Source organism: Onychomys torridus, chromosome 11 (assembly GCF_903995425.1).
Source record: "Onychomys torridus chromosome 11, mOncTor1.1, whole genome shotgun sequence".
Lineage (NCBI taxonomy): Eukaryota > Metazoa > Chordata > Mammalia > Rodentia > Cricetidae > Onychomys > Onychomys torridus.
In genome coordinates, this window is record NC_050453.1 from 64,700,898 (window position 1) to 64,718,861 (window position 17,964).

Genomic DNA, 17,964 nt, shown 5'->3' on the forward strand with positions numbered 1-17,964 from the left:
GGTTACCACCTTTATACCTGCACTCCACCCTACCTGTAACCCAGCACCCCGCACTCCCACAGTGGGGCAGCTTGCCCAGAGGCCTTCTCTGACCCAAGGGACATGCCTCCACAGGGCAGTGAAGGCATGAAGGCTCAAAAGTGAAGGTTCGGGCCTGAACTTGTAGAGATGATTTGATGAGTTGTCTGTGATCAAAAGAGCATGTCACAGCCGGGCGGTGACCTTTATTAAACCCAGCACTCGGGAGGCAGAGCCAGGCGGATCTCTGTGAGTTCGAGGCCAGCCTGGGCTACAGAGCGAGATCCAGGACAGGAACCAAAGCTACACAGAGAAACCCTGTCTCAAAAAAACAAACAAAAAAGTGAGAGAAAGAAAAAAAAAGGAGCGTAACACAGTGATGCCCCGTCTTTAAATAAATGAAGCCCATCACAGAGTTTCATCCCCAGCACTCAGGGAGCAGAGGCAGGAGGATCTCTGTGAGTTCCAGGCCAACCAGCCAACCAGCACTACACAGACCCTGTCCCCAAAAAAAAGGAAAGAAAAAGAAAGGTTGTTTGGGGAACACGAGGAAGGCAATTGATGGGAATGAAGTTAGACCAAGAAGACAACAAGGTCAAGCGGCTCCCCGGGGAAGACAGCGCGGAGCCAATCCCGCGAGACCACACCCAAGTCTCGGTAACTCCCGTTAGCCCCCCCCCCCGTGGGCGGGGCAGAGGGAGGAACCGGCGACGAGGGCGCGCGAGATCGCCGCTGTGGCTCTCGCGATACTTCCGCAGCCGAGGCTGCACGCGGAGTCTGAGTGCTTCAAGCCAGGGCCGGGAGGGCAAGCCGGTGCGGGCGGGAGACGCTCTTTAGCCGGCCCTACGGAAGCCTGCGTGCGAGGGAGGGTGGTACCCACTCCCCAAGTCCAGTGTCCCGATGCCCAGCGCCAACGCCAGCCGCAAGGGTCAGGAGAAGCCGCGGGAGATCGTGGACGCGGCGGAAGTGGGTTTCCTTCTCCCCCGGGCCGGGGAGGGAGAGGGGCGAGCGGGACGCTCCCGTCCTCACTTTACCTGCGGGGCCGCGGCGTGGGGTGTCGCCCCCGAGGACCCACAGGGCCACCCTGGCCGCGCGGCCCGAACAGCCTGGGACTGTTGTCCTTGGGAACCGTGTTCCGGGGGGAGGGGGGAGGAGGGATGGGTAAACGTGTGGCGCCCAGTGAACCGGAAGTAGCTGCAGCGGGGCTCCCAAGAGCCTGCCTAAGTTAGCACGTCCTGCACGTAACACACCACTCCAGTCCCCGGAAATTTTTTGATAAAACACTACTAATCGATATCCTCTCAGCCCTCCTAATGCTCTGGCCAGTAATGACAGCCCTCTGCAAAACTGGCTGCCGGTGTATTTTACTGACTTTTCCTTGGGACAGCTGTGAACACGTGGTTAATTTCCTTTCTCGGTGACCCGGTGAGGTGGCTTCACAGAGAGAACCCTCAGCACTATCCAGAAATCAAAGTTTGAAACCGTCCTTCAAGTTAGGTGTATTGTAGTAATACTTAAGCCTTAATCTTGGGCTCCTAATTTTTTGGCGGAGGAATTCATTCAGCATTTGTGGTAAACACATCATTACTCAGAATATTAAGTTAATATTTAATTCTGCTGAAATGTGAATACTAAATGGAAAAGACAGCACTTTATCCCTCCTTTGGGCACACACTCCCTCCTGTTTATTTTGACTTCAGGTTTCATTATGTGACAGTGTCTTTCTACTGTTGCCCGGGTGTTGTTTCTCCTTAAATGTATAGTTGTAAAAAAACAAACACTTTCTCATTGAGAGAATTCCAACAAGACAATTCAAAGGACAGAAACTGTTCCAGACAGATCTTTCAAAACTACCTTGCAAAAATCTAAAGTTATTTTTGTGTGATGGTGTGTCTAATCGTATACATTATCGGTGCACCCTTGTAAGTAGTATAGGTATAAAATACAGTGTATTGTGATAGAGTTCTCTAACTGTGTAAGTGGAAGGAACTTAAGATCATTTTAGAGGTGAGATTAAATGAAAGACCGCATATCTATTTAATACGTAGTTCATAGCCTGACCTCAGGCTTTCACGTGGAATTTGATAACACGGCCATAGTCCTAACTCTTGTAACCTGTTAAGAGGCTAGTTTTGGGAAATAGGAAGCAGGTGAATTTCCTGATGGTGTTTTACAAAAGCAGAGTTGTAGTTAGCGTATATTCTGCAGCTCCGGTTTCTCAGAACTGAACATCTGGTGCTCAGAAACCTTACCTAAAGCACTAGTTCTCTTTGAACATCTCTTCCTGTAATAGGAAGTTAATAAAACTGTAGCACTTCATCCTACCCCCTTCACGGGGGAAATTTATATCTCTCCTTTGAAGTAGATTAATCTCCCTTTTGAAGAGGGTAGTTAAGATGCATTTTATGCATGTGTAAATTATACCAGACTGCTATTATGCATGATATATTCATGCATATATGTATATACATATAATAAATACATAACCAGAAACTGGGTGCTTTTCTGTTTGCAGTAAGCACATACACAAGTAAACAAATTTCCATATTTTAAAAGGGCTGATTTTAAATTAATGAAACGTTTTTGAAAATTAATGTAAATTTATTTGTAGTTCTAGGTGCTTGTATTAATGTGTTTAAGTTAAAGTCATACTGCAACACCCCCCCCCTTTTTTTTTCTAGGATTATGCTAAAGAGAGATATGGGATATCCTCTATGATACAGTCCCAAGAAAAACCAGGTTAGTATCTTCCTTCTAATTCTAGAACACTTCATGAAGTTTAAAATAGGATTGACTCGGGCATTGCTTCAGAGGAATGACTTTGAAAAGTTTAATTGTCACTCATAACCCAATAGATATTATCACACTCTATTAACATTGTCATCTTGGAATCCTAATCTAGAAAAGAATATATTTCTTTGCTAATTTTTATTTTTTGAGACTAAAGTCTGTGTATAGGTATACCCAGGCTGGCCTTGAACTCTGAGTATAGCTGAGAAGGACCTTTAACTTGTGACCCTCCTCTCCATACCTCTAGTGCTGATTTAGCCAGAGTTCTCTACTCCCATCCAGATCTTGGCATTTTCAAATCTTTTTTAATTTTCCCACCCCACCCCAGACAGTTTCTCTGTGTAGTCCTGGCTGTTCTGGAACTCTCTTTGTAGACCAGGCTGGCCTCAAACAGAGATCCACCTGCCTCTGCCTCTCAAGTGCTGGGATTAAAGGTGTGCTGCACCACCACCACCACCACCTCCTCCACCACCTCCTCCTCCTCCTCTTGGCCCAGTCTACCTTTTAAAACCTCCAGCTGCTTTGTCTTCTATCTTTCACCGTGTGTCTTTCCTGGTTTGCACAGTGAATGAATAAGTTGGCTTGGTACATAGTCTACTGGAGTATTCTTCCTTTGCTTTTGACCTTGAGAACCATAGTGTTCTGTAAACCACATTTTCTACAGCTGTATCTTTGCCTTATGAGACTAATTATTCAGAACATACTCAAAGGTATTACTCTTTATTGTTGTTTTTACTTAACACCCAAACTTTTCTCTAATCAAATTAATACATATTAATTAATACATAAAACAATAAGAATGATTTTTGTGGCCAGGCGATGGTGGCGGCATACGCCTTTAATCCCAGCACCTGGGAGGCAGAGGCAGGCAGATATCTGAGTTCAAGGCCAACCTGGTCTACAGAATAAGTTCCAAAACAGCCAGGGCTACACAGAGAAACCCTGTCTCGAAAAACCAAAAAAAGTTGGGGATTTAGCTCAGTGGTAGAGCACTTGCTGGCTTGCAAGGCCCTGGGTTCGATCCTCAGCTGAAAAAAAAAAAAAAAGGAATGATTTCTGAATGTTATTTCATAGCTCTCTCCACATAATAGTAGCTTTGTAACTATTTTCCTATTTGGGGAACTCTGGATGAATGTACTATTTTGGTTAATGTTAGGGTACATAATGGTTAGAGCTTATCTACTGCCAGTGGGTTCATATACCAAGTATAGGAAAAAATATGAGATGCAGCGAGCACAATTGGATTAGAACGGTGGTTCTCAACCTTCCTAATGCTGCGGCCTTTAATACAGTTCCTCGTGTTGTGGGGACCCCAGCCATAACATTTTTGTTGCTTCCTTTATCACTGCCTCATTCTCTCCTGTGAAGCCATGCTAGCAGGAAAGGCAGTAACTGCAGCCTGGGGCCTACACTACCTGAGGCAGGGACTCTGAAGAGACTTTTCTCAGCATTTACATATTCTAACCAGTGTTTCACTAGATTACTCGTAGTCCTGGGGAATGACATGCCATGAGTATCCATGTCTGTCAGGGAATCCTTGTGGCTAGCCTATTTAGAACATACGGCCATTTTCACAGCGCGTACACAGATCATCCTGTTGGCTTTGGCCATTTAAAGGCATTGAAATGTTGAACAGATTTGCAGTGGAGAGGTTTTTTAACTGCAGTATAGAATGAATTAGCAGGAGAACAGTTAAGAGCCTATTGCTGTAGTTCAGGCAGGAGACAGTCGTAGCGTGGCTTAAGGTGGTGGCTGTGAAGGTAGTAGAGGAGTGTGTTTAGGAAGTGCAGTTCCTAATGGGGCATATTGCATAGAGGAAAATTACTAAAGAAAATTAGGAAAGTGATACCAAGTTTTTAAGCTGTCGATGGACTAAATCTGGATTTCAAAAATGGCTTTACTGTGTATTCCAGATAGAGTTTTGGTTCGAGTTAAAGACTTGACGGTACAAAAGGCTGATGATGTTGTTTGGGTCCGTGCAAGAGTTCATACAAGCAGAGCAAAAGGTAAGATTGGCTCAGTGGTTATAGTATCCAACTTTAAAAGAAAAAAGTCTTAGTGTGTGTGATTGTTTTGCCTGCATATATACCTGTATGTGGGTATGGATATGTATGAGTGCAGGTGCCTACAGAGTCCAGAAAAGGGCATTGTGTCTCCTGGGGCTGGAGTTGCAGGCATTTGTAAGCTGCCTAATGTTGGTGCTGGGAACAGAACTTGGGTCCTGGGGATAGAACATGAGTCCTGTGAAAAAGCAGTAGATACTCTTAACTGCTTGCTAATCCATCTGTCTTGCTCTTGTTCATATATCATGTTCTTATAGTTGTAATTATTTAGATTAAAAAAAAAATAGAGGGAGAAAGCCAAATGTAATAGCTTTAGCTGGGCAATGGTGGCACAGGCCTTTAATCCTGCACTCCAGGAGGCAGAGGCAGGCAGATCTCTGAGTTCGAGGCCAGCCTGGCCTTCAGAGTGAGTTCTAAGACAGTTGGGGTTACACAGAGAAACCCTGTCTAGTGGAACAAAATGAACAGCTTTGTTGCACTAGTTGTATTTTGAACCATATGAGTACTCCTTTCCCTTTCGGACAGTGCTAATTAAAAATGCAGCATTAACATCAACAGAAACATTAGGGTTGTTTAAATCTCAATTTTTGTGGAATTCATGGCCTTGACCTACTCTTTAACATTTTCTAAAAATATTAATGACATTTATATTTGTTATAACTTTGTAATTTCCTGCTTTTCAAATTTAATCATGCCTACACGTATGTGAAGTAGGCAGAATAGACATTGCTAATTCACAAAAAGGAAACTAAGATTATGAAGGATGCCCAGCCTCATGGTGATTGGTAGAATATGAACAGAATTCTAAAAGCTAAGACATCTTTGTATCTTTAGAAAAGCTTATTTAAAGTGTTCCATGTCAGAACATTTTTAAAAATTGTGTTTTAAAGTATTTTATTACAGATTAATATGCCTATTATTTAAAAATTTCTCTACTCATGCCTCATAAAAAGTAATTAATGGTAGTCTGTCTATATCAAATTCTTAAATAAGTGAATATTGATGTTGGACTTTGAGAAGTGTACTGATAGTTTTAAATTTCTGAGTAATGTTGATTTGTCTTGGTGAAAGTTTGGGACATTTATTCTACCAATAGACAATCACATTGTAATTTACTGTCTTTTTCTCATTAGACTGAGAACCTACTGTTTGTTTTTTGTTTGTTTTTCTCTTTTTTATTAAATTCTTAAAGATTATTTTATTGTGTGTATTTGTGTGTTATGTGCACATGGGTACCAATTACAAGTGTGAGCCATTGTGTCTACCTCAAGCACTTTGTTTTTTATTTTTTGGTTTGTTTTTTGTTTTGTTTGTTTCTTTGTAGTCAGGGTCTTTCCATGTAGTCCTGGCTGCCTGGAGTTCTTATTTAGGTCCGCTGGCCTTCAGTGCACCCCTGTACCTGGCTCTTTTCTCTTTTCAGATTACTTTATTAAACTGTCTGACATGAGTGCTGGAAACTGAGCTCTATTCTTCTGAAAGAACAAATGCTCTTAGCTGCTGAGCCATCTGTCCAGCCCCACACTTTATTTTGCTAATGGAAAGATAGAATGAATGCATGCCCATGTAAGCCTACACCAAGACTTCAGACCTAGTCTGCTCCCCCACTTTAAAAATCTCTTCCGTGTCTCTTAATTTTGTTTTGGTGTCTGTTTGGGATTTTTGTTGTTGTTTTGTGGAGGTTTCTTTTATTTTTAATTACGGTTTGTGGGAGCAGGTGCCCTTAGAGACCAGAGGCAATAGATCCCTAGTACTGAGTTACACATAGTTGTGAGTTGCCAGATATGGATGCTGGGAATGGGACTCCGGTTCTCTCACAACACATTCTTTTTTTTTTTTCCTGCCTCCCTCCCCTTTGGTTTTTTTAGAGACAGGGTTTCTCTGTGTAGCTTTGCACCTTTCCTGAAACTCACTCTGTAGACCAGGCTGGCCTCGAACTCACTCACGACACATTTCTTAACCACTGAGCAGTCTCTCTAGTTTCTCTATTCAGCTTTTAAACACATCAGTAAAGCTGAGAATGGTGGTGCTCATCTGTAATACCGGTAAAATAGAGATTCCAGTTTGAGGCTAGCCTGGATATGTAGGCTGTCTCAAAAAAAAAAAAAAAAAGTATTGATAAACCTGATTTTTGGTTTTTTGTTTTGTTTTTTTTTTGTTTGATTTTTGTTTTGTTTTGGTTTTTGGTTTTTTGAGACAGGGTTTCTCTGTGTAGCTTTCCTGGAACTTGCTTTGTAGACCAGGCTAGCCTTGAACTCACAGAGATCCGTCTGCCTCTGCCTCCTGAGTGCTGGGATTACAGGCGTGTGCCACCACTGCCTGGTGATAAACCTGATTTTTTTCTTTTATACTATATAACAGTGTTTAGTTTTATATCATTTACAATATTTTTAAGATTTATTTTCTATGTATGTACTTGTGCAAGTTTCTATTCACCCCTAACAAACCAAAAGAAGACATCAGGTGCTCCTCTCTATCACTGTTCCTTGGAGTAGGCTCTCACACCACTCAGCTGGGCTAGAAGCTACCACACCTTCTGTCTATAATATTCTTAATTTGTTCTTTTCATTATAAAAATAGTAGCTTATTTAACATACTCAACTAATATAGAATTAAGTGAGAAATAAGTAGAATATCAGCCATAATATTTCAACCTGATTTTCATGAGCCTGAGTATGAAAGGTATGTTTGAGTCAACAGTCTTTTTTTGTTTTTTGGTTTTTTTCTTTTTTTTCCGAGGCAGGGTTTCCCTGTGTGGCTTTTTGCACCTTTCCTAGAACTCACTTGGTAGCCCAGGCTGGCCTCAAGCTCACAGAGATCCGCCTGGCTCTGCCTCCCGAGTGCTGGGATTAAAGGCGTGTGCCACCACCACCCGGCCAACAGTCTTATAATACTCAGTTTTATAACCTACTCTTTTATCTTGCTATGTCTGTGCACGTAAGTATTCACTGAGTGATTTATTGTATTTTGTTTGTGGTACTGGGGCTCAAACCTAGGCATGTGTGTATACACACACACACACATACATACACACACACAAAACCAACTACTGTTGTTTTTTTAACTTTATGCAGAAGGATAGTATGTGCTATTCCTGGCTTTCTTGCTGTGTGTATGGCAGTGCCTTACAGAATGCTGAACTTAGCAAATCATGGCCCTCAGTGTCACCACCAGAGCCAAAGAACAGTTGTGTTTGTTAGCACATGGCAAGAACTTGGTCTCATAATTCTGGTGGGGGTGGTTTGAGTGGACCGTTCTGTGCCAAGACACCAGTACAGACTTTCTGTTGTAGGTTTTCAGAATTCTTCTAAGCAGACTATTTTTAAAACTGTAGTATTTAGAAACACTAACTGAGAAAACTTGGAGACTCTAGCACTGGAGTTGCATGTAGACCTGTTGTATTAATGAAACCTACAAAATTATGGAGTAGTATCAGCTTTCTAGTAATGTTATGAATGTCTTTGTCATTATGACTTTTTCCATATTTAATTTCCTTAGCATACCCTAAAAAATGTATTCATTGAACCAGGTGTGGTGGAGAATGCCTTTAGTCACAGCACTTAGGAGGCAGAGGCAGGCCAATCTCTGTGAATTCAAGGCCAGCCAGGGCTACATAGTGAGACCCTGTCTCACCAAAAAAGATAGATAGATAGATAGATAGATAGATAGATAGATAGATAGATAGATAGATAGATAGATAGATAGATAGTTAAGTACAGGATATGTTTGATAGCTACAGTTTTTGTTCTTTTTTTTAATTTAAGAATTTTAACTAAAACAGAATTTCATCATCCCCATTGCCAGACCACTCTTCATTAGTATTGGTCAAGTTTACTTTCAGCCAGTTATAGTGCGATTCTTTGTACTTAACTCTACTGAGCATCAAGTATTCTTTTTTTTAATTTGCTCATTTGAGAAGTAAATAATGTATTGCCATCATTGGCTTCAACCTCTGTAACTCTCATAATATCTTGTTCCTTATATTTATTTTCTTTTTCTTTCACATTACCTGTTTTGAATTATTGCCTGATTTTCTGGTGGGGGGCAGGATCAGTGTTCTTATCTCATAAATCTTTAAGAACTTTATATATTAACCCCATTAAGTGTTGTTCAGGTCCCCTGGAACTGGAGTTATATATGATTTTGAGCTGCCATATGGATGGTGGGGCTCAAACTTCTTATATACTTTGGAAAAGCAGCCAGTGCCCATAACTGCTGAGCCATCTCTCCAGCCCCTGTTCTATCATTTTAAAAGGTAGTTCTTCCTTTCTTGTATAATTTAGTACTCAGTCCCATTGTTTACTGGTTTCTTCTTGGAGAATGCTGTACCAGTGAGATTCTTTGCCCCGATTTCTTGTTGTTGTTTTGGTTTGGTTTTTTGTGTTTGGTTTTTTTTGTTGTTGTTTGGGTTTGGAGATACAGTCTCATGTAGCCCAGGGTGGCCTCAACCTTAACTGTGTGACTGTGGGATTATTGGTGTTACCCCAACTTTTTCGATTTTTCTCCCTTTCCTGGATTCCGTTTAGTGTCTCTGTGGCCGTTTAGAGTCTCTGTGGCCTCATTCTTAGTTCTTGAGCTCCACATGATAGCTTATACCTCCTTCTAGATCTGTGGCCTCTTTCTTTCTTTCTTTTTTTTTGGGGGGGGGGTTGTTTTTTGTTGTTGTTTTGTTTTGTTTTTCCGAGATAGGGTTTCTGTGTAGTTTTGGTACCTGTCCTGGATCTCACTCTGTAGCCCCGGCTGGCCTCGAACTCACAGAGATCCACCTGCCTCTGCCTCCCAAGTGCTGGGATTAAAGGCGTGCGCCACCACTGTCAGCCTCTTTCTTTTTTTTTTTTTTTTAAAGATTTATTTATTATGCAACCTTCTGCCGGTGTGTGTGCCTACATGCCAGAAGAGGGCGCCAGATCTCGTTATAGATGGTTGTGAGCCACCATGTGGTTGCTGGGACTTGAACACAACAAGACCTGGAAAAGCAGCTGGTGTTCTTAACCTCTAAGCCATCTCTCCAGTCCCTCTCTCTTTCTTCTTTTGATAGTAGAAGAGATTTACTTTTTAGGATTAAGTCTAATAAATTAAGGATTTTTTTTTTTTTTAATATACTGTGTCCTTGGTGATTTCTTTTCAATAGCAAATGTGTCGGATCTTGGGATGTTTGTTTCCTTCTGTGTTACAGACTCCTAGACTTTTCCCATTTTCTCCTTACTCAGTGTGTTGAATCTGACCCCCAGCCCCCTGAGAGTGGCATCTTAAATGTGTTCAATTTTCTTTTTAGCCCTGACTTTCCTTCTGTGACTTGTCTATGATTGTGTAATATTTTTTTAAAAAAATTGTTGTTGTTTCTCTGGCCTAGAGAGACTACTCAGTGGATAAAGTGCCTGCTGTCTAAGCATATAAGGTCCTGAGTTGGGCTCCATAGAACTGCCCTTAAAAGCCAGACACTGGCATGCATCTATAACCTGTCACTGAGGTGAGGGAGGCGAAGACTGGTGGATTCTGTCCAGCTTGCTGGACAGCCAGTGTATTCAAAATGGCAGGCTCCAGGTTCAGACTGTCGCAAAAATAAAGTGGAGCAAGATGGCTTAGTGGGTGAGGGTGCTTGCCACCAAGCTGACGACTGAGTTATATCCGGGACTCCACATGATAAAAGTAGAGAGCCAGCTCTTAGAGGTTGTCCTCAGGACTTCCGTGTGCATAGCATGGCGTGTGTGTGTGTGTGTGTGTGTGTGTTCGCAAGCATGAGCACACATGTGCATGCCCACATAGAGAGTAATACACGTATGTATGTGGAGGGTGGCTATTGAGGAAAGACATCTGGCATGAACCTCTGGCCTCACATGTGTCTATGTAGGCAAGCACACAGGCCCACAAGTGTACATTCACCAAATACATATTTTTAAATTTTTTTGTAATTAAGAAAGATTTTATTATTGAAAGGGGTTTTGTGTGTGTATGTATGTGTGTTGTTGCTGTGATGTTGGTTTTGTTTTGTTTCTGAAAGTTTCTCTATGTATTCCTGGCTGGCCTGAAAATCATGTCGATAAAGTTGGCATTAACCTCACAGGCAGGGTGTAGAGATTAAAGGTGTTGTACCACCATGCCCAGCCTATAGGAAGTTTTGAATATAGAAAAATAGGAAGAGCAGAATTCCCTATAATTTCATCAGTTGTTACTAGCCACGTTTTGGTGAGTTCCTCCCCCCCAATACAATCAATCTTACCATACTTCTTTTGTTGTTGTTTGTTTGTTTGTTTTGTTTTGTTTTGTTTTCATGACAGGGTTTCTCTGTGTAACAGCCCTGGCTGTCCTAGAACTCATTCTGTAGACCAGGCTGGCCTCGAACTCACGGAGATCTGCCTGCCACTGCCTCCTGAGTGCTGGGATTAAAGGCATGCGCCACCACTGCCTGGCCATACTTCTTTGTTATATAATTAAGAAAGTTATTTTATGTGTATGAATTTTTGCATGTATGTACGTACACCACATGGGTATAGGTCAGCAGAAAGATTGTCGAATCCCTGGAACTGGAATTACAAAGAATTATAAGCTGCTATTTGGGTGTGGGGAACTAAACATGGGTCAGCAAGTGCACTTAACTGCTGAGCCATCTCTCTAGGCCTTAATATACTTAAGAAAAACAAAATTGCAATGTGTATACAATGTGATCAGTATTTTTCATGTAAAAATCTACTGAATATTTATCTTCATATTCTCAGCGTCTAGTACAAGTTGTATATAAGTTATCTACCTACAAAATAGGAATAATGCAGTCTTCAAATAAGCGGCCAGTATTAGAAATGCTGATAACAATACAAGTTAATAGTTGACATTAAGGGGCTGTGCCTTGACTTTAAATATATAATCCTCAGGTTATAAAAGAAAACTAAACCTGCAAGAAATATGCTAGTCTACATTTTTCAGATAAAGAACAGACCTACAGTGGTTTAATAGTTTTCCCGAGACCACTTTGTAGAAGTGATAGGATATGATCCTTGCCCTTCAGATTTCAAAGTCTTGCCAGGTGATGGTGGCCCACCTTTAATCCCAGACCCATCCCCGGTCCACAGAGTGAGTTCCAGGACAGTCAGGGCTGCAAGGAGAAACCCTATCTCAGAAATTCTGTCCAACCAAACAGGAAAAAGACAGGTTTGGAAGTCTTTATTCTACCAAACCATTGGGTGGAGTGTTACTCCTTCGTGCTGACCCTCGGTGCGCCCTCCAAACTCCATTTGTGCAGGGTCTGTGTGCTGCTCTAGAGCTCTCTATTGCTGGGCATCTCTAATGCAGGGGGCACTGAGCTGCTTCTGTCTGAACTACTACAGCAGCTAAAGCGCTGTTTCCTCTCAAACCTGAACTGGCTTATGGCTATATAAGCACACCACCTTCCGTTTCTTACTGCATTGTGTTCTAAGTGGGACAAGATCCAGCTATGGGTTCTGTAGTAGTATTCTTAGATAATGTCATTTTGATCAGGTGCAAGTTTAGCAGGTAATTTTTATCATCCAGTACCTTAAAATGCCTTTGAATTTGTTTAGTTTTAACTTGTATCTGAGTCATACATAATGTAAAACAAGAGGAAAAAGTAGTGTCTTTTCGTGATAAAACTCTGTCAATTATGTGACTGCAGAGTCAATAAATTATATCCCTTCTGACACTTTGCTTGCAACCTGCCTTTTTTAATTTTAAAATTTTTTATTTATTTTTGTTTTGTGGTTATGTAGACCATGTTAGCCTCAAATTCACAGAGATTCACCTGCCTCTGCCTCCACAGTGCTGGGATCAAAGGCATGTACCACTATGCCTAGTCTGCCTGTCTTTAAAATTCATGATTGCACTCTGGTGCACATTTTAAGATACTGTGTGTTGAAAATAATAGCTATCTTCCCCCCCTCTTTTTTTTTTTTTCAAGGCTAACTCTTAATATAAAAGAGTAAAAAAAAAAAAAAGGCTTGTGATGTTTCATAAAACAGTCTGATGAGAAAAGTGGTCTTAGAAAGATTAATTCATTTTTATGAGGAAATGGTTTTCTAGAATTTGATCAGAGACTTAAAATGATCTGCTTTGGAGGAAGAGGGATGGATGGCAAGGATGTGTAAGTAATATTTTTCAGGTTAAGAATAAGAAATGGCAGCTCTCTATGAAAGAAGGGGAAGCAAGAGACCCACAACATGTCAAAATAAAACTGGTTATAGGATTTTTTTTTTTTTTTAAATGGCATTTTACTGACAGAAGTAAAATGGCTGGAGGTTTGAAAATGTGTGACTTTTGGCAGAGGACAAGGGACTGGGAAAATGGAATGTCAAAGGACCTAGGCTGTTAATCTGGGTGCTCTTTAAAATGTCCTTTGGTGGGAAGAACTCTGTAGATGGACCACCCCAAAGAGCACTTGTACTCTGACTAGTAAACACTTTATTAGCGCTTTTGTGACTGCGTGATTGAAGCTGCCATGGTAGTTCAGTGTCTTTGCCAGGAGAATGTAGAAGCTGTTGGATGAATAGGGAAGTCATCTGAAACAACTTGTAATTTGTTTACTGTTACAAAATAACCTTCTAGATTTATGTATCTCTCTGTAAATTGGTGATTTACCTGTGTTCTCAAACCTGTCGGATGCGTTTTTTTACTACTCAGGAGCTGGTGGTAAAGCTTGTCAGTTAAGTGTGGAAGCTGATAGATAGCACATACATCTACCTGATGAGTATATAAATTTTGACCTAATTTTAAAGTAGAGAAGCTTTTTCCTTTGTAAAACCTGAAGTAATGTGTTCCTAGTGTACAACATTCTTTGTGTCTCCTGCAGGGAAGCAGTGCTTCTTAGTCCTGAGGCAGCAGCAGTTTAACGTCCAGGCTCTGGTGGCGGTGGGAGACCACGCGAGCAAGCAGATGGTTAAATTTGCTGCCAAGTAAGTAAGCAATTATATCCTGTTGTCAGAATCAACAATGGTGGGAACCAAGACTCCCAGGGGTTTGGACCATTTTCATACATTAACATCAATGCTTCGTTTGTTTAAAAATGTAGTTATTTAAATTGTCAGTTCAGTGTTGCTTGAATACATTAAACTTACAAAGGAGAAAATATGGAGCACAGGCTTGTGATTCATTTGGAACTGCTGAAGCTGCACTCTTCACAGACAAGTCACATTACTTTCAAGTAGAGCAACAAAAAGCCTGGCATCCTCAACAGGGCACAGCAACTTGATTTTGTTGTGTTTGTCAAGCTTCGCTTCCTCCCTTCCCCCTCCCCTTTGAGATTTGCATAATGAGCAACAAGTCTTCTAACTGAGTAATAAAGAACATAAAATAAGACAGTGCACTTTGCAGATGATTTCCCCCCGAAGGAAGGCAGACATGGATTAATAATGTTACAACTTTAACTTTAACACCAAAGAGTAAAGGAGGAAAAAGATAAAACTAGCTTTTCCCCCAGCTGCAAAGGTATTGCTGTCTAGCCCAGAGCTCTACAGAAGCACATTGTTTTGTTGTTTGGCTTGCAAGAAGCAGGACATTGAGATAGGAAAGAAGGGTGGTAATGAAAGTTTTATTTGTGGTTCAGGATGTGGCTGTTTTATTAGCTATTTTTCTTAATTTAGTATTCCAGTGATAATGATTAAAGACGACCTGGGGAAATGGATGGATGGATGGATGGTCGGTCGGTCTACATTTTAAGTAATAAAAGTATTCCATAGATGTAGGTGTTTTTCACTAGTGGAAGCCCATGAACTGTGCACTGGTGGCTGTGGAGCCCCCATGGGACAGGACTAGGCCTTCTGATACAGAAGACAGTTGTTTGGCTTGAACTGTTTTGGGAGGCACCCAGGCAGGGGGATCGGGATCTTGTCCCACGTCTATGGGCAGGCTTCTGGAATCCGGTGCCTGTGGTGTGACATCTTGCACAGCCTTGGTGCAGTGTGAAGGGGCCTGGACCTGCCTAGGCTCAGTGTGCTGGGCTCTGCTGACTCTCCATGGGAGACCTCGATTTGGGGGATGTGGGGATGCAGGGTGGCTTGAGAAAGAGGGCTGGGGGTAGGAGGAAGTGTGGTCTGTGGATAGCATGTGAAGTTGGGGATTTAGCTCAGTGGTAGAACGCTTGCCTAGCAAGCACCAGGCCCTGGGTTCGGTCCTCAGCTCCAAAAAGAAAAAGAAAATTTCTTAATAAAGAAAAAAAAGAAATGGAAATGTAACTCCTATTTCATCAAGAGTCTGTTGAGTATATGTAGCTGTAAAGAACAAAGAGAGAGGGAGCAACATGAAAGAATAAAGGAAAGTGACCATCAAAAAAAAAAAAAGATGTAGGTATTTTTAAAAATTAAGATAAATCTAAAACAAATACTGTGTTTTTCTTTGATTATTTTGAAATCTTTGTTCTTTAGATGCAGGCTTTTTGTTATTTTTGTTTTGTTTTGTTGAGACAGGGTTTCTCTGTGTAGTTTTAGAGCCTGTCCTGGATCTCGCTCTGCCTCGAACTCACAGAGATCCACCTGGCTCTGCCTCCCAAGTGCTGGGATTAAAGGTGTGCACCACCACTGCCCAGCGCTTTTTAAATTTTTAAAATTTTATTTTTGTTTATGTGTATGAGTGTTTTGCTTACATACATGTATGTACGACACGTGTGCCTGGTGCGAAGAGGGCATCAAATACTCTGAAACTGGAATTACAGATGGTTATGAGCAGCCATGAGTGGGTTCTGGGAACTAAACCTGGGCCCTCTGCAAGAATAGCAAATGCTCTTAACTACTGAGCCATCTCTCCAGTCTCTAGATGCATGTCTTCAAAGACGTTAGTATAGATGGAATCATGAATTCTAGAATTAGAAAGAAACTAACAAATGATCTAATGTAAGATCTGAATTTGTGTTGGATTCTCCCTGGCCCCAAGATGGTGAAGTGCTCAGCAACTGGATTTGGTTTAGAGATTTACTTAGGTCAGTTTTATTATTGCATACTAACACCTGTATTTATTTTTAAAAATTTTAGCACCATGAATTTCATAACTCATAATTTTAGTAGTTTAGTCTTATAAGTGTGGTAGCCCTACCTCTTCTTTGGTAGCTGTCAGAGACCCACTCTGGTCTTCTGGTCATTAGGTTTGTTTTAATAGACTGAGTGTGCTTGTGAATACTTTATCCACCCAGCATCTGAAGGTCAGTGTGTGTCCCCACCTACATAAGTGACTCTGGTCCCTATTGATAAGCTGTGTCTACATAGAAAACCTAAATAAATAAATAAGTAAGTAAATAAGTAAATAAATAAATTAAATACTAGGTAAACATCAACCTCAAACAAAAAGATCTATGGATTTTTGTCTTTTATATATTATTTAGTTCTGGGGAACTAATAAGCTGATGGTTTTACATAGCACATACTTCTTCTATTAGGTTATTATAACTTCAGTGTTATATTCCTAAAGAAAATAGTGTGGTTGAAAAGTCTTCTGAAAATCCCATTAATCTTTATTAATCACTGAGGAGCCTCCTACTGATTGTGGGCAGTCAGTGTCTGTAATATCTAACATAGTCCACAAAAAAGTACTCAGGTTGTTTGGATCTTTCAGGAATTCCTGGGAATTAAACAAATAACACCAATTGATCTGTCAGCCAAGACTTAGCTAGCTGGTAGAAGTACTTACAAATAGTCTCCCAAACAGTTGCAGTCCGCCAATGTCCTCTTATTTATAAATTAAAGAAAGGTCAGGCTTCCATGCAGAAGCAATAGTCAAGAATGATTGTTCTTAGACTGGCCAGTTGTAGTTAAAGTTTTTCTGCCTGGCCCATAGTCAGGAAAAATCTCTCTCACTCGCCAGGCCCATAGATGCTCAGAACCAACCAAGTAAACACACAGAAACTTATATTGCTTACAAACTGTATGGCCACGACAGACTTCTTGTTATCTACTTCTTCTATCTTAAATTAACCCATTTCTGTTAATCTATACCTTGCCACGTGGCTTGTGGCTTACCCGTGTCTTTACATGTTGCTTCTCATGGCGGCGGCTGGCAGTCTCTCCTTCCCCAGCCTTCCACTTCCCAGAATTCTCTTCTCTCTTGTCCCTCCTATACTTCCTGCCTGGCCACTGGCCAATCAGAATTTTATTTACACAGAGCTATATCCACAACACTTCCCCTTTTCTTTTTCTTTTTTTTTTTTTTTTTTTAAAGGAAGGTTTTAACTTTTACATAATAAAATTACATATAACAAAACAATTATCAAGCAAAAATTATAGTTACAATATCTAGTCTATTTTTTTTGGCAAAATTAAACAAAATATTTTATCCTATATTTGTGAGTCTAAGGTTTTTATATCTAACTTATCTTTTATCATAACTGAGGAAATTATAACTATCTAGTCCTCAACCACATCAAAGACCTCAGAAGGATATAATATTACCTGAGAACCGGGAGAAGGATGCAAGCAACTTTTGCAAGTCTTGTAGGGTAGACAGAGACAGCTGGCAGCCTGGACAGTCACCTAATGTTCCTTTGTAAAGTTGGGGCATTTGTCTTCAGCCCACAGGGCTAGAGTCTCTCGGTCACTTCTCAGTGTCCTGTAGAATTTCTGGAAGTTTCCTCTGCGAAGCAGGTACCTGAAGGTCCATTTTGTCAAACAAAGTTTAGTGGTCACCTTTCTATGGGTCCTGCATGTCCAGTCGATCAAGCAGTCCAGGTAAGAACAGTTTCTTGCCCAAATGGCTATTTTTGCCAAGGTGAAGATAGAATATGAAGTGTCTTCAGTGCCCATCCTCCTCTCTGAAGTAAATCGGTGTTGTCAGGAGCAGACATGTCTCACTGTCCAGAAAGTCTAAATTTAAAAAATATTTTAAATGCCATATTCTGTAGGTGTTTGAATTATTTGAAGATTACCTATCTATCTGAAATATCTCTATGTATACCTAGAAGACTTAACTAACATGGCTACAAGTATGATTATTATAGATGATTAATAATCTATTTTTAATTATCCATTATAATTTTAAATGAGCTATATAAACATAATACCTTAAACAAGAGTAGAAATATACACACAGTATAACAAAATTGACTTTAAGTTTGTATCAATAGACTAAAATCTATACCAATGTAAAACATTTTAAACAAGTTGTTGCT

The 17,964-nt window shown here is 40.7% G+C and overlaps 1 protein-coding gene across 1 annotated transcript in view; it reads left to right on the forward strand.

Moving 5' to 3' along the window:
• The first annotated feature begins 711 nt into the window (after window positions 1–711).
• Window positions 712–17,964, forward strand: part of Dars1 (aspartyl-tRNA synthetase 1) — a 57,993-nt gene continuing 40,740 nt past the window's right edge. Inside the window, exons 1-4 of the mRNA XM_036202693.1 lie at window positions 712–984; window positions 2,700–2,757; window positions 4,722–4,814; window positions 13,666–13,768. Of these exons, the coding sequence (XP_036058586.1) occupies window positions 919–984; window positions 2,700–2,757; window positions 4,722–4,814; window positions 13,666–13,768 (320 nt within the window). The 5' untranslated portion in view covers window positions 712–918. The remainder of the gene's footprint in view (window positions 985–2,699; window positions 2,758–4,721; window positions 4,815–13,665; window positions 13,769–17,964) is intronic.